Consider the following 25,409-nt stretch of genomic DNA (forward strand, 5'->3'; position numbering starts at 1 on the left):
CTTCCCTGGGGCACGTCCAGCTTGTGCCACACCACACCTGAGTCCTCCAACTTCAGCAGCACTTTCTCTGACAGCCCCCTTGTTCACCTGGGGGCCAAGGTGGCAGAGATCGAGCCACCCATAAATTGCTCCTGTCCCAAAGATGGGAGCAGTTCTGCAGATGCAGCGCTGTCATTAGAGACCTGAGTGAGTCACAGCTGCCCACTGGAAGTAGCTCTGCAGATGTAGCACTGATTTTATTGACCCAAGTCACAGCTGCCCACTGAGAAACTCCAGAGGGGGGCCAGAACCTCCCCAAGGAAGTGGGTGACCACTGAGTGTGGCTGGGCAGGCAGCCTAGCCAGAGCAAGGATAGGTAAATAGCTCCTCCAGCCAGGCTGGGCTCTAGCTCCCTCTGTAGGTGGTGTAGGACCACGGGCTCAGCAGCAGAGGCACATGGAACTTCTGGGTCTCCTTTGTGATGGTGAAGACAACCTGAGAGAAGCAGAGAAAGCGCCAGAAGACAGTGAGGGACCACAACCCGGGAGCCACCTGACCCCATGACTCCCTGGGAAAGCAGCCCGAATGGTGGGGCAGGGTCAGCTGGAGCCCAGTGGTGGACTGCAACCTCCCTGAGGGCTGAGGATGGGCGGAAATCCTCCTCTGGGCATGCTGGATGTGGCAAAGGCCAGATGATCGGAGAGAGGGGGGAGCAGTCAGAGAAGGCCAGGAGTTGGAGTGGGGCAGATGAAAACCTGTCTATGAAGAGGAGATGAGTCACCCCCAGCCTGCCTCCCCCAAGCCTGACTGGGACAGCTCACGGATGGGCATGTCAACACGGAGTCTCATGACGCCCCAGGTCAAAGCAGGCAAGCCTGCCACCTCCCTGAGAGAGGTGGGACCAGTCTGTCCTTGAGGCCTGGCCGAAGACCTGGCCTGCAGGTCAGTGAGTCAGGGTCTCCACCCTCTCCATCCCCCATGGCACTCACCTCTATGTATGGATAGAAGCTCTCCTGCCCCCTCTCCTTCCAGTAGCCCTGGGTTTCGAAGGACAGCTTATAGGTGCCAGGCTTCATCTGGCCTGGCCTCAGGAGCCCAGGGCAGCGGCCGTCCAGGTCTGTGTAGCTGGGGAGAGGATGGGCTGCTGAGATCAGATGCAGAGCCAGCTTCCCTCGGCCTTCCTGGGTCTGACCCCCACGGGTCAGACGTGGCTGAGCAGGTAGTGGGGCAACTGTAGGGACACTGCTACACTGCCTATTTAGAAAATCAACACAGAAGCAAAAAGGGAAAGATTCTTCCATAGTCTACCACTTTGTATTTGACATATTTTTCTAGATTTTTTTCTATGTTTATGTTTGTTTACAAGTTTTGTTTGTTTTGTTTTTTTAAAAAATGCACCATAGATTATGATTCATGAAGTTTCCTGTGTTTTTAATATAATTTACTGATCATGGCTTTCTGGGTCAATAACAATACATCTATGTGGTGGCCTGTTTCCAGCTGGATGGAAGGTCCATGTTGAGTGGGCTGATCCCTCATGGAGTGTTCTGAAGGCCTGCAGTTTTGCCTTATCACCTCTAATGCCCCCACATTCTTCATACCAGCTGGACCTAAAGAGTGTCCCACAGCATTTAGGAAGGGAACTGCATGTATGGCGTGCGTGGCTCCCTCTAACCCTGCAGTGGCTCCTGGCCAGGGCAGCACTGGGCTCACTCAGTGGGCCTGGGTGCCTCACGCCCCAGCTTCTGTGAAGAGCTTAGCAGGGAAGCAATAACCGCACCCTAGACCCTGAACCTTTGGGTCTACCTTCCCTGGGCTCCCCATCCTGCCACAAGACATGCCTGCCTTCCTCAAGATGGAGGGTCATGGGGATGAACCTGCTCACAGGCCAGCTCCAGGGCCACAACTCTGCCAAACCGGGTTTGCAGCACCTGAGACTGGAAGCCTTTTACCTCATCCTGCCTCTGTCTTCCCATCTGTAAAAGGGTATTACGCTTCCCGTCCAGAGGAGGTATGGAGAATAGAAAGAGCAGAAAGTAAGTGGTATGCCACCTCAGGCCATGGACTTGGTGGAGAGACATACTGCTCCCACCCCAGCAGGCCTCAGCAAACTTGAGTCCCAGGACACTCACACCTGCTAGGATGGCCCTGTTCCCACATGAGGAACTGAGGCTCAGAGTCAGTAGGGAGGGTCCAGGCTGGGAACCTGTGTGCCTCCAAGGCTGAGGGGCTGGTGGGTGCCGGTGGGCAGCAGTCAGCTCTGTCTTCCAGCCCCTAGTGTCTGCACTCCTTGGCTGGGTGGGACTCAGCAAGGGCTGGTGCTGGGGGAGCAGGAGCTCTGGATTTCCACCCAGCCCCAGGGCCTGTCTCATACCTTTTCTTCAGTTCTGTCCACTGCTGGCTGAGGTCCTCAAGCCGAGACAAGTGGAGGCGCAGGCCGCGGGCTGGGAGCCCTGACGCAGTATCGAGCACGTGTGTGGTCAGGGGGCTGCTCTCAGGCTCCATGCCAGTGCCTTGGATCACAGGAGGGGCAGGGTGAGCTCCTGAAGGCCTGTGCACTCGGTCCCCAGCCCTGCATCTGCACTTCTGAGACGAGGGTGAGCAGCCCCACTGCCCTGAGGGCAGCTGAGGGCAAGGGTCACTGGAATTGCTGAATTGCAGGACGATTTGCCAGGTTGCAAACAAACTAACCCGTGTCCTTGTGGATCCCCACTGTCTCCTTCCCCCAGCCAGAGTTCCAGCTCACAGATGGCCTTGTTCTCTCGGAATCCAGCTTCACTTTTGCGTCTGTGGTTCGCAGGTCCCTTGGAGTTTCGCCCCCCAGGCAGATGAGGGAACAAATCCTGAGGGTACAGGCCTGCCCCTTACCTCAGGCGAGTCCAGGTGTCTAGCTGGAGGGCAGCAGCTGCGAAGCTGGACTGTGGGGTGCCCGTGTGGCCCTAGGGGGAGGTTGCCCAACAGGCCCCTGGGGTTAGCCCAGCCTGTGTGGCCACCCCGGGCCGAGCCGCTCCTCGTCCTGCCGGCGTCTCCCTAGCTGGCGCGGTCCACCCGCCCGGTCCCCAGGAACTGCCCAGCCGCCTTCAGGGGCTCAGGGCTTCCTGGGGGGCGGTGGAACGCCTCCGGGGCAGGGACTCGCGGGGCGGGGGCTGCGGACGCGGGGCGGGGCGGTGGGTGCTGGAGCCGGGTGGAGTGGGGCGGTGTGCGCTGATCCCGTGTCCCCCGGACGTCCAGACTCAGGCACAGTTGTGATGGAATCCCCCTGCCAGCCCCGTGAGGCTTCTGACAGGCCACCTGACCTTGCCTCAGTTTCCTCACCTGTAAAACGGGAGCAGTAGGACTCGGGAGGTGATGGAGAGGGTGCCATCGGACAAGGAGAAGCTCCTTAGCACCCCTGCTCCCTCACCTTCCGGTGCAAAGGACCGCTGTGTGTGCAGCCATGAGTGCTGTGGGGCTGTATTTGTCACGATTATATAACATACGAATCGTGAACATAGCATCCACCATGTAAAAAGAAAGGGCACTCTATTTTTAAAATCTGTATGTTCTATATTAAAACCACCTTGCCGGCTGCTGGTTGTCTTGCTCTGGCAGAGGGCAACTTTTCTTTCTCTTTGCCAAGTTGCGATTCTAATTATGCAACCGTGATGGTGGTTGTTTGTAGGTGAGGAATCCGGGCCCTTCAGGGTGAGGCCAGAAACCTCTCCACAGTGGCTGGGGGTGTTGGGTGGAAATCCTCTGGAGGTGATGAGGAAGTCTAAAGGCACCCTCTCCCCTCTCGGGCCACCTTTAGCTCATGCCTGTTGTGGCAAGTGCTGGTGGGTTCCAGAGACAGAAGTAACCCTCCTGCCCCACGGGGACCAATTGCATAAGAAGCCTCTCAGGCACCAGCATGCTCTGCAGCGTTTTGGAGGAATTAGGCCGGTTTGTAAAGCAGGCACCATCTCCTGGAAGCAGGTAGTGACAAGTCTGTAAAGTGGGAGGGAAGGCTGTAAGTTACGTCCTCCCTGTTTGCAAAGATCCGCTCACCTGGCCCTCAAGCACCTCATAATGTGTCATTATCCCCGCTGTCCAGAAGGAAGAACAGGCACAGAGAGGCCATTATTAGAATATCGCCTCACGTGGGCACTTGTCAATGGTGGATGCCTCTTGAGACCAGTGTTTGTGGCCAGGAGACTTGTTTTCTCTCCTTAGTCTTTTGTGCTCTTGGGATTTAAAAAATATTGGCTTGTTTCACTTTTTCTAAAGTCTCAAATGTTATATGTTAAAAACAAGTAGACCTTTTTTTTTCTGGGGGGTGCTCTTTAACTGAAACTGTACCCCGGAGTGTACCTTGCTGGAGGGTCTGCAGAATCAATAGGCAGCCAGCACAGGGCTTGGCCAACACTCCTTGGAGTTCAGCATCTGGAAGTCCATCACACTGCTCACCTGGAGTCCAGCTCACCCCTGGCAGTCCTCAGGCCTGGAAGAAGAGGAGGGCACTTCAAGGAAAGGATCATATTCCAGTTTGGGTTTTTGAAAACCCAGCTTCTACCTCAAGGCCTGTCCAAAGGGAGGGGGCCTGACCCTTGTCCTTGGAAAAACCCACAGAGCACTCCTAGGTACACAGCCACCCTGCTGAGTTGTTTGTCTATAAATAACAGGAGAGATCTGCCATGCCAGGTGTCCCTGACACCCCCTAGCAACCACCAATTAGCATGAGACAGGAAAAATACCTGGGATGCCAGATGACCCCTCCAGTAGTCTTGGTGGTTGATAACATGTTAGGAAACCATATAGTTTAGCATGTACACCCATCACAGATTAAACCAATCAGTTCAAATGAATCCCTCTCAACCAATCACCCCTACCCAACTTGTTCCTGCCAGTGAATGTGCTAATCAATGTTAAGAGCTGTTGTTTGATTTTCCCACAGTGTGAAATGATTTGCTGTGTGATGTTGTGACACATAGGGTATCTCCAAAAACCTATAAAATCTCGCTGAACAAAGGACCAGGACTCACTCCTCAGGACTGCTGTGTCAGAAACGGTTGTGAGTCCAGGCTCGAGCTTGCAATAAAGACTCTTGTGTGATTGCATTGGATTTGGCTCCTGGAGGTCTATTGGGGTCCCACGAATCTGGCATTTCAGCTAAGGAAACTCAGGGTCCCTTTGCCCTGGACAATGGGCAAGGGCTCCAGGCTGTTTCTGTCACCATGGTAACCGCCTGCCGACCGTCTGGAGGAGCAGGCTTCCTGGTCCCATCTTCCGCATTTTCATGGGCTTCCCATTGGTTCTTCCACTGTCACTCAGGACTTCTGCTCCCGCCTTCCAGCCACTAACCTGTACTTCCTGTTTCAGACCTGCTACTGGGAGCTACCCAGAGCCTGCATTTTTAAAAATGCCCACCTGTAAATGCTAAGGAAAGATATCTTTTTCAGGCAAAATCTATTCCAAAGGTTTCTACGTTGCAGCCCTAACTTTAAGTTATTTTTGAGTTAAATAACCTGACTTTTCTCTATGGTTGTGTTACTAAATAATGTTCTATTGATGAGAGATATCAAACATGCTTCTTTATATTTTGCTTTTAATTTTGGAGGTTATGGGGATGCATTTACATTCCACAGGAACAAAAGCTGGCAATGTTCCTGGGATGACCAAAAAATCCTTATTCTCATTCCTGACTATATAATTACAAAAAATAAATAAATGTATACACAAAGATCTTATTTCATCTACATTACATGATGTCACATATAAGAATGCACTTCTAGTTAAAATTAAATTGAAATGGATCCAAATATCTAAGAACCACTTGGTTACATGAAGTTAATACAATGATAAGTTATGCCCTTATTCTTAATATGTATTTTCCTAGATAACCTATAGTTATTCATCTAACATGTCTGATTGTTTAATTAATGTATATTTATCTAATTGTTTTTCTTCAATAGAAAACCCATAATTTGTACATTTTATACATGCATTTATCTGATGCTCTGCCTTTTAGTTACAGATATTTGAGATAAATGTATTTTACTATAAATTTGCTTTCAAGAGAGAATACAATTTTCAAGTAATTTCTAATTCTCAAAGTTATTGCACAAACTTTTAAAAAATATTTATTATTAGTTGTAGTTGGACACAATATCTTTATTTTATTTTTATGTAGTGCTGAGGATCAAACCCAGAGCCTCGCACATGCTAGGCAAGCGCTCTACCGCTAAGCCACAATCCCAGCCCCTGCACAAACTTTTATAAGATGATAAACAAGTATAATTCTGTCTACAATAATATCCAAGGACCTTAACTATATTTTCATTGATATTTCTTCTTATCAAAGTACACAAATTTATTTAGATTCTAAGGTTTTCAAAAATTATTCCACAATATAAACAGGAAAAATTCTAAAAGAAAAAGACAATGTTCAACAAAGAGGAAGCACACATTGGCGGTCCTAAGAAAAAGAAAAAATAATAATAATCTTTGGGTAAAAAGAAAAAAAATCATCTTTGGGTTAAACAAGGTCTTTATATTCTAGATTTTAATGATAAAAGTATTTTCCTAAATAAAAAGATCTTTATATCATTATCTAGATGATGATTTAGAAAGTTAAAAGAATTAAGAAAAAGATTTATATGTACTGGACTGATTGTAAGGATATTTCAGGCCATTTCCCTGATTTTACTACGCTGATATGAGCTAAGATTTGCCCATATTTTGACATGATAAAGACCTATTAAAACATTAAGTTTGTTTCCTGTAAGGAAGGTCTTTATTGCCTAATGATTCTTACTGTTTAAGGCAAGGATTAATTTTGATGAATACATTCACATCCTTAATTAAACACTAAATATATTAAACTGCTGACTTAGATCCTAATTTTGACAATTCTCTTTGGAGTCTAAATTTGATTGATTCAAAGACACTGTTGATTCTTACATATTTTGTTTGTTGGATAATTATGAGATTTGGAAGAACATTTTATTAGAACTGAGGTTCTCCAAATTAAAGTTGTGTGTTAGTTTTGAGCAATAAAGGTTGCAAACCTTGTTAAAATTTTATTGATATATATAAGTTCCCTGACTGGACCTATTATCCACAAAAACTATGGTAATATTTATATATTACTCTCTATATTGAGAAGTAACCTTAATCACATTTTCTAAAAGATGATTAAGAGACACCTATTTAAAGGATACTATTCTAAAATATAGAGATATTTTGAGACCTTCTCTCAAAGAGAGATTGAGGGTTCTTTCTAAATTGTTAGGATGAATCAACTAGTCTATATTAAAAAATTACAATAATCAATAAAAGATGAATCTATTTTTATCATTTAAATACTTGTACCATTATCTGTAACTTAAAATGATGATACTATGGCTGACACCAACCTTTACTCAATTTTCTTAAATAAAGAAAAGGGGGAAAATAGGACCCCAGAGACACCCATTAGATCTTATAAAATATTTAAAAATTTTTTCTTTTCTTAAATTATAATATTGAGAGTCTTAATGTGACTGAACATGATTCAGTAAATTAAATCAGATTTCAAAGGAGAGTTTAAGCCAGTCATCATGAAGATGACTGAGAAACCTGGCACAGGAAGGTAAATTTCCAGCTACACAGTTTATAGCCATGTAGCTTCATGGGCTTATCAGGTCAGTAAAAATTATAAAGAGACTTCTATTGACCCATTTCTCAGGTTAATTTTTAACGTACATTGTAGTGTGGACTGGAAAGTTATACCTATATATCAGTCCAATGGAAAATAGGCTGCCTGGAAGTATCTTTTGAGATAAAGACAGCATGTGAGAAACCTAAACCAGCCAATTATGCTGGTCTAGAAATTAAGACTATATCTGGACAATTGTCAGAAAGATTATTAAAATAGATTTTTTCCTATACAGGCTAGTTATTTACATAAAATATCCACCAATGTATTATTGCCCTAGTTATTCTACAATAAAAATTAATACTTTTTCTAAGTGGATGGATTGTACATGTCTTGTCAGTACAACACAAGATGTCTAGAAATAGTGGATATATTTTAGGCTAGTCTCCTAGAATGAACAAGAACAATACATGAGGATGCCATAACTCCTAGAAACTTTAACTCTTAGTGAGATGGCATCCAAAAGAATGTTTGATGTTTGACTTCTACCTTCAGAGTATTTACATTACTGATAGATCTAGTAGACTCCTTAAATGTGATAATTAAGAGAAAAAGATGATAAATATTCTGAGCCTGTAAAAATACAACTTATTGTATCATTAGTTATTGCCAGCTAATATCGCAGAGCTATAATATGCTGAAGTTAATGTTCATGCTTTGAAACAGGCACATGTCAATTAACTAGACCTAGGCAAGCTGCTGGTCTCATGATCCTTAAAGTGACTACTTTAAATATTATTCCTTGCTTCTTCAATTAAAGCCTTTGTGGCTATATCTTAAAACTTACAAAATATGGATTTTCTTAATGTTTGACTTAAATTATTTCCAAGATCCTTCATGGTCAGATAAGTGCTGATGGAAGGATGACAACTAAATTACAATGCTCTAGAAGACAATGTAATGAATAATGTGAATGACCCCTCTGCTCTATGGTTTATGGAAAGGCTTAAATGCCATGCCAATGAAAATATCTATGTTACTATGGCTGAACACAATTCTTCCCAATGAAATTGGGAAAAGATTAAGAATCTTCTGATGAGTGTTTGACAGAATAATAATAATCACCTGGATCTTCCAAGTTAATTGTGTTACTGAAATGATACGTTTTCTACTAATTCCTTTTGTTTCAATAGTAGATCATGGGGCTGGGGTTGTGGCTCAGTGGTAGAGCCCTTGCTTAGCACATGTGAGGCCCTGGGTTCGATCCTCAGCACCACATAAAAATAAATAATATAAAGGTATTGAGTCCAACCAACTACAACTAGAAATAAATATTAAAAAAAATAGTAGTTCATGATGACCTCGGACCAGTGACTGAAAGATATAATTCCCCAGTTGCTTTTATATTTATATATTTATATATATATATATATATATATATATATATATATATATATATATATATATAAAGAAAGGGATAATATGTGGGGAGCCAGTCTGAATGATTCAAATTCTCCTTCCCTGAGCCAGAGAGGCTTTGACTGGACAGTGCCCCAGTCCCAGAAATTTGAGGATACGTCTTCAGACATAGGCATGTTGCCCCATGGATTGAGCTACACTCATCTGTTTCTTTGTGATATTACCCCTTTGCCCTGTTTGGGATAGAATGTTCCATGGAAATGCCCTTTGTGTGTGGCCCTTTCTCATGCTCTGTCTTTGGACGTGGCCTTCCTAGATGTCAGTCAACCTGCTGACAGCAGACATCAGGAAGCTAGACTCACCCCCTGAAATCTGATCTCTTGCCTCATTTGAATGGTATGCTCTTTCTCTCTGTTTCTGTGGACCCTTAAGATCAGAGGAGCCATCACAGGGTCCCAAAGAAAAAGGTATCTCTGTCTCTTGTGTGGTTATTTTGTGCAGCCCAGTTCTCCTGGAGTGACCCTGAGTGTTTTAGTCGTGAGGAATGAGACACTCCACCCTTATCAAGAACTTGCCCCAGCTCCAACCTGTTGCTAAGGTAATCTGTCCCAGGAATTGCCCCTTCCTACAGGGAGCTATAAGGTTGTTAATTAATGTGTCCTGGGCTGCACCATCCTGCTCTTTCCCCTTCAGGCCATCTGTTTCCCATCTTTTGGCCAGCCCACCAATCATTTCCTAGGCCTAGTCACATACAAAGTAAGGAGAGAAATAAGGTGAAGAGAGCAGGAGAACAAAGAAAGCCTAAGACATAAAAAGGGCAGAATGCTTCACTTCGTGGGATAAAAGGATACCAGCTATGGCATCCCCTTATTATCCCTTTTAAAATAAATCCTGCTTTAGACGCTTGCCTCAGTGTGCTTCTCTAATGTTCAAACTTCAACATGTGAGGGAGCAAAACCAATAACTGGTGGTATCAAAATGACAGACTGCACTATTCATAACCCTCAGGGACCTGCAGCTTGCAGAGACCTCTGCAATGAGGGCTATATTGACAAAATGACAAACTATGTTATTCATTTTTTTTTTTTTTAAAGAGAGAGGGAGAAGAGAGAGAAAGAGAGAGAGAGAATTTTAATATTTATTTTTTAGTTATCGGCAGACACAACATCTTTGTTTGTATGTGGTGCTGAGGATCGAACCCGGCCCCACGCATGCCAGGTGGGTGCGCTACCGCTCGAGCCACATCCCCAGCCCCCTGTGTTATTCATTACCCTTGGGTGACTGCTGTTCCCAGGAGCCTCTTAAGGGCTCAGAATCCCTGGGGGTGCCTGCATATCCTGTAACCCTGTAACTCCCAGACATTTCTGTGGTGAAGTTGTATTGGTAGAGCACACTACATAGACCCTTCAAGTCCTAGGGAAAGCATGGGGTCTGCGCTTCTATGGTTCTCCCAGCAGGGATGTGCAGGCAAAGCACTATCCTACATTACCCAGAACCCTCAGGGGCTGCAGCTCCCGGATTCTTCCTGCCAACTGAGCCGAAACACTACACTACATTACCAATAATCTCAGGGGCTACAGCTCCCAGAACACTCTGTGGTGAGTGGGCAAGCCATTAGACTGCATTACCCACAATCCTATGGGGGACTTTAGCTCCCAGAATCCTCTGCAGTGAGTGGGCAAAACACTGGGCTACATCACTCACAACCTTCAGGGGCTGTTGCTCCAAGGATCCTCTATAGTGAGAATGGTAAGGCAGAGAACTTAACTATGTTACCCAGAATCCTTGGGGTGAGGTGTTATCCAGGTAAGTGTGCAACCTGAAACTCCCAGAGACTTCCACAGTGAGGACTTTGCAGGCAGAAGGCTAGACTACACTACCCAGAATCCCTCGGGGACTGGAGCTCCCAGACACCTTCCTTTTGAGGGCTGCAAGCTTTTTATTGAGTACCCAAATTCATCTGGGGTCTCCAGGCAAATCCAAGAAGCCTTGATGGTGAAGTCCACTTAGATAGCATGGATGGTATTACCCAGAATAATCAATGGCCCACAGCTCTCAGAGACCTCTGAGGTCAGGGCTGCCTGAGTAAATGGACTACAATACCCAGAATTCATGGGGGGCTCAGCGCTCCAAGGTGCCACTATAGTGTGGTCTGCACCAACCTAGCACCAGATTACAATGTCCCTCATCCTTGGGGGCCTCCAGCTCCCAGAATCCTCTGTGGTGAAGGCTGCAAGGGCAGAACATCAGACTACACTTCCCAGAATTCCTAGGGGTTCCTGTGTGATGATGTAGCCTGCAGATCCTAAAACCCCCTGCACTGAGGGCTATGTTGTAGAATACTGGACTAACTAGCCAGAATCCTGGGGGTATGTGCTACTTTCAGCCTCCATAGGCTTCTGGGGTGAGGGCTGTATGGGCCAAACACTAGACTACACTGCCGGAATCCTCCAGGGTGCCTGGAGCAACACGTGGCACACAGCTGTCAGGTCCTTATTTGTAACAAATTATTTATTAAAAATGTATTCCAGGGCTGGGGCTGTAGCTTCCTGGTAGAGTGCTTGCCTAGCATATGCGAGGCACTGGGTTTGATCCTCAGCACCACATATAAATAAATATAATAAGGGTATTTGTTCAATCTACATCTAAAAATATTAAGAAAGTTTTTCCCATGGCTTTCATGGAATTAAACTCATGAACCACATTTTTCTTTGGTTGAGAAAAATGCAGTTTATTTGTCAGTATATGTGCATTTCCCCCTCTTTTGAAAATGTTTTTATTAATGCATTTTACTTATACATAATAGTGGGGTCCATTTTTTTAACATAATTTTTTAGTTGTAGATGGACACAATATCTTTATTTATTTATTTTTATGTGGTGCTGAAGATTGAACCCAGTGCCTCTCACTTGCGAGGCAAACGCTCTGCCACTGAGCTACAGCCCCAACCCCATGGGGTCCATTTTGATATATGTGGACATGCATGGAGTATAATTTGTTCAATTTCATGCTAGTATTTCCATTTTCCCTCTCCACTTCCTTCCTCCTTCTCCCCTTTTTCTAGTGGTCTTCCTTCTGTTTATTTATTGTTTTGATAAGTTGGTGTTTTATAGATATACATGAAGGGGGGATTCACTGTGGTATAGTCATATATGTACTTATGTCATTTGGTCAGTTTCATTCTGCAGTTCCTCTCTTTTCCCATCCCTCTTCTTTCCTGCTACATCCCCTTCTATTCCACTGACCTCCCTTTTATCTTCATGAGGTCTCCCTCTTTTGATATTTCCTTATTTATCTCTAGTTTCTGTATATAAGATGAAACATTTGACCCTTGACTTTCTGAGTCTGGCTTATTTCAATTAGCAGGATGTTCTCCAGTTCCATTCATTTACCAGCAGATGCAATAATTTCATTCTTCTTTATGGCTGAGTAAAACTCTTTTGTGTGTATAAACCATGCTTTCTTTAACTGTTCATTTGTTAACTGACACCTGGGGTGGTTTCATAGCTTGGCTACCATAAATTGTGCTGGCTTAAACATTGGTATGCCTGTATTACTATAGCATGAGAATTTTTGTTCTTTTGGATAAATACCAAAAACAAAAAGTGTGTGTGTGGGGCACCTGGATCATGTGATGGTTTTATTTCTAGTTTCTTGAGGAATCTCTGTACCACTTTCCAGAGTGGTTGCACTAGTCTGCAGTCCCACCAACAACAGGTGAGTATACCTTTCTCCATATCATCACCAGAGGTTTTTTTTTTTTTTTTTTTTGTATTCTTGAAGTTTGCCTTTGTAACTGGAGATAAAATCTTAAAGTAGATTTGATTTGCATCTCTCTGATTTCCAGGGATGTTGAACCTTTTTTTTTTCATTTTTTGGCCATTTTTATTTCTCTTTTTGAGAAATATCTATTTAGTTTTTTCACCCATTTTTTAAATTGAGCTATTCATTTTTCTGTTAAGTGTTTTGAGTTATTTATATTTCTGGATATTAATCCCTTGTTGGAAAGATTTTCTCCCATTCTGAGGGGCTGTCTACATGATCCTATTTCCTTTGTTGTGCAGAGCCTTTATATTTGAAGGCATCCCACTTATTGGGTCTTGGTTTTATTTTTTGAACTTTATGGATCTTGTTGAGGAAGTCAGTGCCTGCACCAATATCTTGGAGAGTCAGGTTTCTGTGAACCCAATCTAGCTTTTCACTGACTTGCATCTTCATTTTAGAAATAATTTATCTTGAATTGATTGATCTATAAATAGCATCTTAAATTTTGGTTTTCAAGTGCTCTACAGCTTCTTCCAAAACAGTTCATTGTCCATGAACATTATAATGCATTGAAATGACGATAAAGACAAATGTAGAATAAAAAAATTGGGTTTTATAATAACAGTGTATCCATCTCCTTAAAAAATATATTTTTTAGAACTGGGGTTTGAACTCAGGACTTTATGCATCCTATGTAAATGCTCTACCACCTATAAGTGTGCATCACCCTCACTTTTTTTTTTTTTTTTTTTTGAGAGAGGATCTTGCTAAATTGCCCAGACTGGCCTCAAATTTAGGATTTTCCTTTCTAAGTCTCCTTAGTAGCTGGGATTATGGGTGTATACCACCATGCTTGGGGCCTCTCCTCTTTCTGTGGAATACCTGCCAATTCCATGCACTTTAAGGTGGCTGGTACAGAGCAGGCAGTGGTGGTGGATGGCCCAGGTACTTCTGCCCTAGATTCAGGGAAGCTGTTGGGGCCTACTGTAACAGGTGGAGGGTGGTGGGTCAGGCAGGCTGTCACTGCCTCCACCCAGCTCAGATCAGTTTCCCTGGGGTAGGTTGTTGGGAAGGAAGAAGGCTAGAGAAGGAGGGACTCTGAGCTACTGACCACCAAGGCCACAATTCCTCACACTTGTTGTCCCTCCTGTTGGATTCAACCCTCCTCCAGACCTCCTCCAGGCCCTGCCTCCCTCTCCTGACCCCCATCCCATCCTCCAGACCACACCCTCCACAGGCTCTGCCCTAGACCCCTCCTCCAAGGCCCTGTCCCTTCTCCAGGCTGTGTCTGTTCTCCTGACCCCTGAATTGTCCAGACTATGGCTCTCCTCTAGACCCTACCCTGTTTCCAGACCCCACTCTTCTTCAGACCCCACTCTTGCAGCTGCAGCTCAGTGCACTAATTGACAGTACATTTGCAGTGGTGCACAAAATAGCCTGTTGTATAAACATTGACATTCTACATTGGGTGAACTATCTTGACTATATCAGGCTTTGATGGAACATAAACTGAATTTAGGAAAGTCACCTCTTTTCTCTAGATCATAAACATTTGAAATAAAATCAGAATTTGTAAAGGTCAGGTAACACTCAGCTGTGAGCCCTAATGATCCTGGCGTCTTTTCCAGTGGGAGATCTCTAAGCAGCAGTCCAAACTTTTCTATACTAATTGATTGATTGAGTTTTCTTATTGTTTTGCAATGTCTGTATTTACTAGGAAATGCCCCATGTCCTTCAGGTTTCCAGTTCTGTGCAATAGGTTTCTACTATTCAATTTTTAATTTCTTCTCTTTTTAGTTTTCTATGTAATTCTTAATCCTGTGAACTTCTGCTATTTTCCATCAGCAATATTTTAAAATATGCTTTTAGCTTTCTTGGTTTTTCATTGAGAGAATTGTCTTGTTTGAAAATTCTCATGATAATCTTAAATGATTTTAATTATTTTTAATTATTTTCTGCTTATTAAGATGTCTTTGGGGGCTGGGTATGCAGCTTAGTGACAGAGAACTTGCCTAGCAATTGAGAGGCCCTGTGTTCCATCCCAGCATACACATATACACACACTGTCCTTTGACAGAACTCAAGTATCAGAGGCATCCAGAGATATGTTTGAAAACATTATGTATTTACACATATACACCACAATATCTCTTCCAGATTTAGATGAAATTATTCTAAGAAGAAATTTCAATGTCAACTATTATATTGCATGATTCTTAAAACCACTATAGATGAAATTTCCTCAGGACTCAAATAATTACAATGTGTAAGAGACATGTCAATAGCTGACTTTGTAATTAAGAAATATTTTTACTAAAACTAAATTTTTTAAACAGACATTTTCTTTTCTACTTTTCAATTTAGAAAGCATATCCCTATGTCTTATTAAAGTTCTACATTTATTTGTTTATTTTTATGTGGTCCTGAGAATCGAAACCAGTGCCTCACACATGCTAGGCAAGTGCTCTACAACTGAGCAACATCCTCAGCCCCTAAAGTTTTACATTTATAAAAAGTTAGTTCTCTTATTCATTGCAAGCAAGGGATTGGGTCTTCTGATGAGCATGATGCTTTGTATATTGCCAGGAATTCTTGTTGGAAAACTCTATTTGTATTTTGTATCTGTTCAAAGTATCACTTAAAAATATACCATTATGTTTTGAGTTCAGAAATTTGAATTTCTTCTTTTGAGGTTATATGTTTATTAGCACTTAGAGTTATTTCATGTGACATGCCATAATTACATTTTATCCTAATGTTTGTGCCCCTATGTGCTTATAAGTTGGCTTTTAGAGCAGAGTTGAGTATATTGTATATCTGCTGGGTTTATTAGAAAAGTACATACACTTTTTATCATATTTAAAATGTTATCATATTTAAATTAGTAGAAGCAGAGGTTAGATACGTTAGTATTGTGAGCTGAACAAAGTGCAGGTTTACTTTAATTATTTTTGGGAGGTTGATATAATGGCTTCTTCCCATTCTATTCCTACAATGGTTGTCTATGATCATATGTCTGGCCTGGAGAATTTTTTTTTTTCATGCTGAGTGTCGAACTCAGGGCCTTATATGTGCTTGGCAAGCACTTAGCTTCATACATCCCCAGCCCTTTTTAAAATTTAATTTTGAGACATGGTCTTACTATATTGCCCAGATGGGCCTCAAATGTATGATCCTCTTGCCTTAGCCTCCCAAGTAACTGGGATGACAGGCATGTGCCTGGCATGTCCTGGAGGAGTTTGATGCCAGTATCATGTTTCCAATGTGTTAATAATTTCATAAGCTATATTATGTACATTTTTCTTCTCAACAGTCAATAAAGACTTTTTGTTTTTTCAATGGTATGCTTTAATATGAACATGCTTTATGATGTGTCCCTGCTGTTCATGATAGTCTAAATATGCAATTCACAGCAAGAGTGTTTTGATTCTGATAGTCTCAATGGTGTTTCAGGTCCAACATATTTTCCCAGAAGCAGTGATCATTCATTTACTATTTGATTACACAAATAAGATACAAATTCTTTTTTTCTTCTTTTGTGGTGCTGGGGATTGAACCCAGGGCCTCCTGCATGTTGGGCAAACCCTCTTTCATTGAGCTGTATTGACAGCTCCATAGATCCTTTAGTTATGATTAGCTTCATGACTAGCTAGAGTGATAATAAAATTACATAGAAGTTCTACTGAATTTGAAACATTCAAGAGTCTGGACATCTAATAATTCTTTGTGATTTCTAAAGAGTAGTGTTTTTTCATAATGCAGCAGCATCTAAGATAAGGCATGGATGGAGCTGCCACCTATGCTCCTTATGTCTCATCATTTCCTTCAGAATGTCATGGAGGAAATGAACCTTTGTGTCTTTTTAAACTCTTCTGCTCACAAGGCAGATTGGTTTCTAATCTTGTTTACCTTTTTCTTGTTTACCTTTTCAGTTTGGGCATCTGATAGTTCCTTATGATTTTTAGAAGGTAGAATGTTTTCCCATAACACAGAAGCATCTAAAGTCACTCTTGGGCTGACTGCCACCTGCTCTTCTCTGGGCTCACCACTTATTGCAGAGCATAATGAAGATGGAAACTGATGTCCTTTTAAACTCTAATGCCCAGGGGCTGGGGATGTGGCTCAAGTGGTAGTGTGCTCGCCTGGCATGCGTGCAGCCCAGGTTCGATCCTTAGCACCACATACAAACAAAGATGTGTCTGCTGATAACTAAAAAATAAATATCAAAAATTCTCTCTCTCTCTATAAATAAATAAATAAATAAATAAATAAATAAATAAATAAAACTCTAATGCCCAGAAGGTGTCACTCATCATCACTGCCAGCGCTGTTACCTTTTTCTTTTCTTTGACTATTTGTCCAGGGCAAATATTTCATTTTATTATTGCTAAAGTGTATGCATAGAAACAAAATAAAGACAGGGATTCTTTGGAATAACTAATCCAAAGTCGAAGTGAATCAATTTGCCATTGGAACATATATTTTTACAAAGCGGCTCTTTTGATAAAATTCAGCCATGAATTGAAATAGAATCTCATTTTTTCCTCTAGTCTAAAGTGATCAAGTTTTTAGAATTACCTAGTGACAGCACAAAAAGATAACAAGTTTACATGTGTTGTTACTTCAACACAAAACATAACAGAGGCACTTGTCTTGAATTAAATATTAGCTTGAGTTATTTGATTTTTTGTTATAATAAATTTTGTGTTCATAATAAAATATAGAACTAGCTAACAATGTCATTTACCAGTAACTAACTATAGAAATATTTAAAAAAACAGGTGTTTCTGAAAATATAGCCATGTTCATTTATTTATTTTTTAGTTTTAGGTGGATACAACATCTTTATTTTACATTTATGTGGTGCTGAGGATCAAACTCAATGCCTTGTGCATGCTAGGTGAGCTCTCTACCATGGAGCCACAACCCCACCCTGAAAATGTAGCCACGTTTAAATTTTTTTGAGTATCTTTATCTTTATACAGAAATTTCAAAGAAAGCCTCGACCTGAATTTTCCCTTGTGATGACTTATGTGCACTATCTCAGATGTATTAACATCTTAGACCATTTGTCGTGAAGAATAAACACTAGTATGCTATAATTAACTGAAGCTGTATTTCCTTTAGATTCTCAGTTCTGCCTCTTTCTGTTCCAGGACCCCATCCAGGACCCCAAATGATATCCAGTCAACACGTCTCTGTAGACTCCTCTTGGGGTGACAGTTTCTCTGAACTTCCTTGTTCCAGTGACCTCGGCACCATGGGGAGGACCTGTCAGGTATTTTTTGGATTGTTCTACTTTGGGGTTTACTTGTTTTTTCCTCACATTTCCTCCTGGGGGAAGCAGTCACAGAGGTGGAGAGCTGCTCTGTCATCTCAAGCCATCAAGGTGAATGTCACCTTAGTACTGAGTGTGCTCAGCTGGCTGGGGGAGTGCCTTTCAAGTTTCCTTGTTTTTCTCATATTTAGCCTGGGGCTGTGAGTCTGGGGGAAGCAGGTCACAGAGGTGGACAGCTGCTCTGTCATTTCAGACCCTCCAGGTGAATGTCATGTTAGTACTAACTGTGCTCACCTGGCTGAGGCAGTGCCTTTCAAGTTTCTGACTGTGGAGATACTGTTCTCTGTATGTCCACATTGTCTGTGTTTTCTGGAGGAAGTCATTATACAGGGCCCACACTTAAGGAACAGGGAGTAAGCTTCACCTCCTCGAAGGTCTTGTCTGCCTTAGTTATCTGGTATGCTTCTTCACAAGAGGTTTCTGCATAAGAGAATTGCATATTATAAATAATTTATCTCATTCTATAGCTTTTCTTTTTGTTCTCTCTTTCACAGAGTATAAAATTTAATTTTTTCATGAGATGTTGGGGATTGAACCCAGGGCCTTACATTTGCCAGGCAAGTGCTCTACCACTGAGCTATACCCCATCCCTTTAAAAATCTCCCAGGCTGGCCTTGAATTTGCAATCTCCCTGCCTCAGCCTTTTGAGTAATTAGGATTCTTGGCATGCAACACCACACTTGGTAAAAATTTGATTTTATAAATTCCATGCTATCAATGTTTTCTTCTGTCAATTTACTTTTAGTATTGTGTGTTAAACTCATCACCAAGGATTAGGGATGTAGCTGAGTATTGTAGCTGAGATTGTATGTAGCTGAGGTTGTTCAACATGTGTGCAGCCCTGCATTTGATCCCCAGTTCCAGAAAACACACACACACACACACAGTTACCACTCTCTAAGATCATGAATCTTCTTATGTTTCTCTTTAAATTTTAGTTATGAATGATTTTGAGTCAATTTTTGGGGAAATTTTGGTTTGCATATACATTAATTTCACTGAATGTAGTTTCCAAAGCTTGTTCAATCATCACTTTTTCACAAATAGTGTTTAATGGGTTTCATTTCTGTTTGAATTTCCAAAATCATGTGCCGGGTTTCTGTTCTCATGACTTAAAGGCTCAGGGGTCTAGGCTAGGTAAACTGAGTAACTGGGCTGACTGGGCTGCACAAAATAACCACACTAGAGACACAAATACCTTTTTTGGGGGGGCACTGTGATGGCTCCTCTGACCTTAAGTATCCGCAGGAAGAGAGAGTGAGCGAGAGCATGTGCTCACCCCTTTTATTGAGAAGCTATTCAAATGAGGCAAGGGGTCAGGTTTCAGGGGGCTGAGTCTATCTTCATGATGTCCACTGTCAGCAGGTTGACTGACACCTGGGTAGACCACACCTAAGGACAGAGTAAGAGAAGGGGACACACACAAGCTATTTCCATGGAAGATTCTATCCTAAACAGGGCAAGGGGTTATATCACAAAGGAACAGGTGAGCATAGCTTCACCCATGGGGCTGTAGCAAGACACACCCATACATGAGAAATCGACCCTCAAACCCAAGAAGGGTGGAGAAAATTCCTCCACATTTCTGTGACTGAGTGCCTCAGCACCTAGCTGGGGAGTGTGACTCAGTCACGTGTGTAAGACTAGAAAAACACCACAACACAAGACACAGATTACCAAAGAGTTTTCTGCTTTATTACAAAAGGCTGTGTGTTTATATAGGTCTAAGAAGAGGTCGCAGGGCTGAGGTAGATAACAGGTCGCCCGTTTATTGGCAAGCTCTTCCATATGTCAGTTCCAGAGCCTAAGAAGTTAATTCTAATTGGGGCTAAAGCTTCCCACCAGCAGGGTTTGAACATTGGTGCCGGTGAAAGAAACAAAGAAGAGAAGGAGGGTCGTTAGATGCCATGCTGGGGTTTTTCTCTGGGATGCTGCTGCCCTTATATGTTTACCCAACAACGTGTAAGGTTGGTCTCCCACACATATTCCCCCATTCTTTATATATATATATATATATATATATATATATATATATATATATATATATATATATGTAACTGGGAAATTTTATCTTTCAGTCTTTGAGTCTTGGTCCAAGGTCATCATGATCTGCTATTGAAACACAAAAAGAATTAGTAGAAAACATATCATCTTTATAATACAATCAACTCGGAAGATCCAGGTTATTATTATTTCGCCAAACACTCATCAGAAGATTTTTAATTTTTTCCCAATTTTACTGGGAGGCATTTTGTTTGGCCATAGTAACATAGACATTTTAACTGCCATAGCATTTAGGCCTCTCCAAAAACCATAGAGCAAATGGCTCACTCACATTAGTTACTATATTGTCTTCTAGAGCATCATTACTTAGTTGTCATCCTTCCATCAGCACTTCCATCTTACCATGAAGGATCTTGGAAGTAATTTAAGTCAAACATTAAGAAAATCCATACATTGTAATTTTTAAGGCATAGCCACAAAGGCTGTAATTGAATAAGCAAGGAATAATATTTAAAGTAGTCACTTCTAGGATTATGAGACCAGCAGTTTGCCTAGGTCTGGTTAACTGACATATACCTGTTTTAAAGCCTGAATATTAACTTTAGCATATTATAGCTAAATGTTGAGAGCCACAGCCGAGTCAGAATGGCCCCTGGCATTTTGCCAGAAGTAATGGTTGAGAGGCGAGCCATTAAGATGATGATAATTAAGTTAAGCTGTGTATAATTGCTGTGACTGGATGATGCTGGATTGAAACAGGCTGTGTATTCAATTGTATATAGACCCCTGCTGTCCACCTCGGGCGCCCGCTACTTTGGAGTTCTCGCAGGGATTCCTGGGGAGTTCGCGTTGGTTGGGGAAGTTCTGGTGGAGGGAGTTCCGGTTGGTGTGTGGTGTCGCTGGAAGGACCTCGTGGGTGGCGTTCGGGGGAGTTTGGAAAAAAAGTTTGTTCCTGCTTGAGTGGCTCGTGATTTGTGCCCAGCCAGACTGCAGCAGCTAAAATATTAGCTGGCAATAACTAATGATGCAATAAGTTGTATTCTTATAGGCTACAGGGTATTTATCATTTTTTCTCTTAACTCTCACATTTAAGGAGTTAATTAGGTCTGTTAGTAATATAAATACTCTTCGAAAATTCTATTTTAATAATCTTTCCAACAGTTGTCCATATAGGTAAATGTAGTCTTAGTCACTAAAGTCCAGCATAATTGGCTGGCTTGGGTTTTTTATCTGCTTTCTAGCATATGTTCGTTCCTGTCATTGGTGTGGCCAATTAGTTGCTCAGCTACCTCAGTCATGGGAGCTGGTGATAACTGGCTGGTGACAAACCTCAAGTCGATGTCCTGTAGCTCAGTTTATTTTTGGAATGCACACAACTGTTACAGGGTTTAAGTGGGGCATGGCCCTCAATCATACATAAGGATGATAATACCCATAAACCAATCATCTCCTGCCTAATGTAACCACACTGTGAGGAAACTCTAAATATTGCTGTCTTGGTGGAAAGCAATCTGGAAGGGTCTTTGTCCCTAAGGGAAGGGGCTTACTGAGTCAGGGTAGTTTGGCCTGTTAGTTTGGCAATGTTAACCACAAGTGCTGAGCACGTGGTTTCATTAATGTCTTGCTAGAGCAGAGCACCCCATTCTAAAGGTATTTCTGTCAGGCCTGAAGGAATGTGGATTCCGCAAGCACTCTAAGCTGTTCATAGCTGCTAGTTGCTACTGAAGGCTATTCCAACATTTCCTCCCCTTTTATTAAATTTATTGCCAAAGGAGAACCCTGATGAAAGGAAAAAGGAAAAGGGAAAAGCATAGAAAAAAATGGGAACCAAGAAAGAGAAAAGCATCCAGACATGGCCCATTCTTGTAGCTGCAGTTGTTTCCTGCTGTGGTGAGCAGGCAGTCACTGTTGACTAGGTCTCTGTCTGTCACTTGGGTTCTGGATGTGGGGAGCAAAGCAGTCATGGGGCAGGAAACCTCTCTCAGAAGGAATGAAGAATTAGGCCTTTGCACAGATGGGGGGGTGGTGGTGAGATTCTGTGCCTCACCTCTGTTGGCCCCCAAGCTTTCTCCTGATGGCCCCTCTGTGACTGTGCCTGTCTTAGGTTGTCCCTCCCTTGAGGAATCTTACCCATCATTGACTAACCAGGGTGATGTGGAGTGGGCAAGGCATTGTCCCCGAGAGGGCTCTCTGTTTTCTTGATAGATAATGCTCCCATGGCCTCCATACCAGCATTTACCTTAGGATTGGGAAACTTAGGTTTCTTCTCCATGGAGGGCCCAGCTCATCACACTGGACTGATGAGGCTGCATTCAGGAAGGAAGGAGAAAGGCCTTAGACAGACAAACAGTAATATTGTGACAACGCTGAGAGACACATATAGATGAAGGGGAGAGCAGTGCTAAGACTCAGGGCATGATCACTCATAGAGAACTGGCCCTTAGTTGGTGTTACTTACATCTGGTCCATAGCCGCCATCCATATGGATGCAGAAGAATCCATTATTTCATCACTGTCTTTTTCTCAAGAGATACTTCCAGACAGTCTGTTTACCATAGAATCAGTATATAGGTATAACTGACCATTACAGTCAGGACAATTATTCTAGTTTTAAGGGTGGACTTTCCAGTCCACACTGCAAGACACATTAAAGGTGGACCTGGGAAATGGGTCCATACAAGTCTTTTCATAATTTTACTTACCTGACAAGCTCGTGAAGCTGCATGGTTATAAACTCTAGCTGGAAATTTACCTTCCTGTGCCAGGTTTCTTAGTCATTATCATGATGACTGGTTTAAACTCTCCTTTGATATCTGATTTAATTTACTGAATCATGTTTAGTAACATTAAGACTCTCAATATTACAATTTAAGAAAAAAATTTTAAAGTATTTTGTAAAATCTGGTGTCTCTCTGGGGTCCTGTATTCCCCCTTTCTTTATTTAATAAAATTGAGTAAGCTTGGCATAAGTTATAGAATCATTAGTTTAAATTATAGATAATAGTACAAGTATTTAAATGATAAGAATAGATTTACCTTTTATTGATTATTATAATTTCTAAATATAGACTGTAAGTGTCCGGCGAACGTCGGCGGAAGAGACCACCAAGAGACTGCGGCTCATGCAACAGCAAAAGGGGTTTATTGAGGGTCCAATCCAGCGCGCTGGGGCTCCGTGCTCACTCAAGAAGGGAGAGCAGCCCAGAGCCCCGAGCAGGGGCTGAGCACTGCTTAAGTACACTTTTTGGGGAGGGCAGGGACTTTACATACATCACAGTCTCCTTTAACAAATCATCATACACCGCGGGAAAATCAAACAACAACTCCTAAACATGATTAGTTCATTCACTGGCGGGAACAGGTCGGGCGGGGGTGATAGGTCAGTTCTAAAGCGGGGTACACATTCAAACTGATTGGTTCAGGCCCTGCGATGCCTACGTGCCAAGTCACACAAGGTCCTAGGTTATTAAACAACCAGGCGGTCAGGGGGAATATTTACTGGGCAGTTCCGGTGAATTGTCCTAACAGCTACAGGAATTTCAGGTTTTGCGTGTAGCAAAGGAACTTAACAATACCTGGTCCTTTACTTTTTAACTCAGGCCTTGCAGCTTAGAAACTTTACAATGCCCGGTCTTTTACACTTTACCCTTACAGACTAGTTGATTCATGTTAACAATTTAGAAAGAACTCTTAATCTCTTTTTTGAGAGAGAGAGAGAGAGAAAGAAAATTTTAATATTTACTTTTTAGTTTTTTCAGCAGACACAACATATTTTTTTTGTATGTGGCGCTGAGGATTGAACCCGGGCACACGCATGCCAGGCGAGTGCACTACCGCTTGAGCCACATCCCCAGCCCTCTTAATCTCTTTTTGAGAGAAGATCTCAAAATATCTTTTTACTTTAGAATAGTATCTTTTAAATAGGTATCTGTTAATTGTCTTTAAAAATATGATTAAGGTTATTTTTTAGTGTAGGGAGTAGTATTTTAATCTTACTGTATTTTTTATAGACAATAGGTCTAATCAGAGAACTTATATAATATCAATAAATTTTTAAAATTTGTAACCTTTATTGTTTAAAATTAATACATAACTTTAATTTGGAGAATCTCAGTCTTAATAAAATGTTCTCTCAAATCTCCTAATTATCTAATAAAATATGAAAAAATCAACAGTGTCTCAGTGTTTTAGAGTCAATCAAATTTAGTCTCAAAGGACAATTGTCAAAATTGGGATCTAAGTTAGCAGTTTAATATATTTAGTGTTTAATCGAGGATATGAATTTATGTACTAAAATTAATCTTTGTCTTAAATAATAGGAATCATTAGGCAATAAAGGCCTTTCTTTAAGGAAATAAACTTAACGTTTTAATAGGTTTTTTTTAAAGAGAGAGAGAGAGAGAGAGAGAGAGAGAGAGAGAGAGAGAATTTTTTAATATTTATTTTTCAGTTTTCGGCGGACAAAACATCTTTGTTTGTATGTGGTGCTGAAGATCGAACCCGGGCCGCACACATGCCAGGCGAGTGCACTACCACTTGAGCCACATCTCCAGCCCTTTAATAGGTTTTTATCATGTCAAAATATGAACAAAATCTTAGCTCACATCAGTATAGTCAAATTTGGAAAAATAGCCTGAAATCTCCTTGAATTAATCATTTAAAATTTTTATAGTCAGTCCAGTACATTTAAATCTCTTTTTAAATTGTTTTAACTTTTTTTAATGAGATAAAATGAGATAAAAATCTTTTATTTAGGAAAATAGTTTTATCATTAAAATCTAGAATATAAAGACCTTGTTTTACCCAAAGATGAATTTTTTTTCTTCTTTTTAGGATCCAATGTGTGCTTTCTCTTTGTTGAAGCATCTTTTTTTTTTCCCAGTTATACTTTGGAACAATTTTTGAAAATTTTAGAATTTATAAACAAATTGTACTTTGATAAGAAATATCAATGAAAATATAGTTAAAATCTTTAGATATTTTGTAGACAGAATTATATTTGTTTATCATCTTATGAGTTTGTACAGTAACTTGAGAATTAGAAATTACATGAAGATTGTATTTTCTCTTAAATGTAAATTTATAGTAAATACATTTATCTCAAATATCTGTAACTAAAAATACAGAGTATTAGATAAATGCATGTATAAAACATATAAATTATGAGTTTTCTGTTGAAGAAAACAATTAGACAAATATATATTAACTAAACAATTAGACATATGTGCTAATTATTTTATAGGTTAATAACTATAGGTTATCTAAATATCTAGAAAAATATATATTAAGAATAAGGACATAAATTATAGC

At 41.5% G+C, this 25,409-nt stretch overlaps 2 protein-coding genes and 1 long non-coding RNA gene across 3 annotated transcripts in view; 2 read left to right on the forward strand and 1 right to left on the reverse strand.

Annotated features, from left to right (window-relative positions):
• Window positions 1-10,196, forward strand: part of Def8 (differentially expressed in FDCP 8 homolog) — a 93,412-nt gene extending 83,216 nt beyond the window's left edge. The window contains exon 14 of the transcript XR_011705388.1: window positions 10,142-10,196. The gene's annotated coding sequence lies outside the window, so the exon portion shown is untranslated. The remainder of the gene's footprint in view (window positions 1-10,141) is intronic.
• On the reverse strand, window positions 364-2,540 carry LOC114090970 (5-hydroxyisourate hydrolase-like). The gene is made up of 3 exons (XM_027933321.3): window positions 2,354-2,540; window positions 969-1,104; window positions 364-474 (listed from the first exon to the last, which is right to left on the reverse strand). The coding sequence occupies exons 1-3, from the start codon at window positions 2,482-2,484 to the stop codon at window positions 385-387; spliced, it is 357 nt and encodes a 118-aa protein (XP_027789122.1). The 5' UTR covers window positions 2,485-2,540; the 3' UTR covers window positions 364-384.
• A 1,078-nt stretch (window positions 10,197-11,274) lies between the features above and the next one.
• Window positions 11,275-24,620, forward strand: LOC139702812 (uncharacterized). Its single transcript, XR_011705391.1, has 3 exons — window positions 11,275-11,361; window positions 17,914-18,035; window positions 24,550-24,620. It is a non-coding gene; the product is annotated as an uncharacterized lncRNA (long non-coding RNA).
• The last annotated feature ends 789 nt before the right edge of the window (window positions 24,621-25,409 follow it).

This window comes from Marmota flaviventris, chromosome 18 (assembly GCF_047511675.1).
Source record: "Marmota flaviventris isolate mMarFla1 chromosome 18, mMarFla1.hap1, whole genome shotgun sequence".
Taxonomy (NCBI): domain Eukaryota; kingdom Metazoa; phylum Chordata; class Mammalia; order Rodentia; family Sciuridae; genus Marmota; species Marmota flaviventris.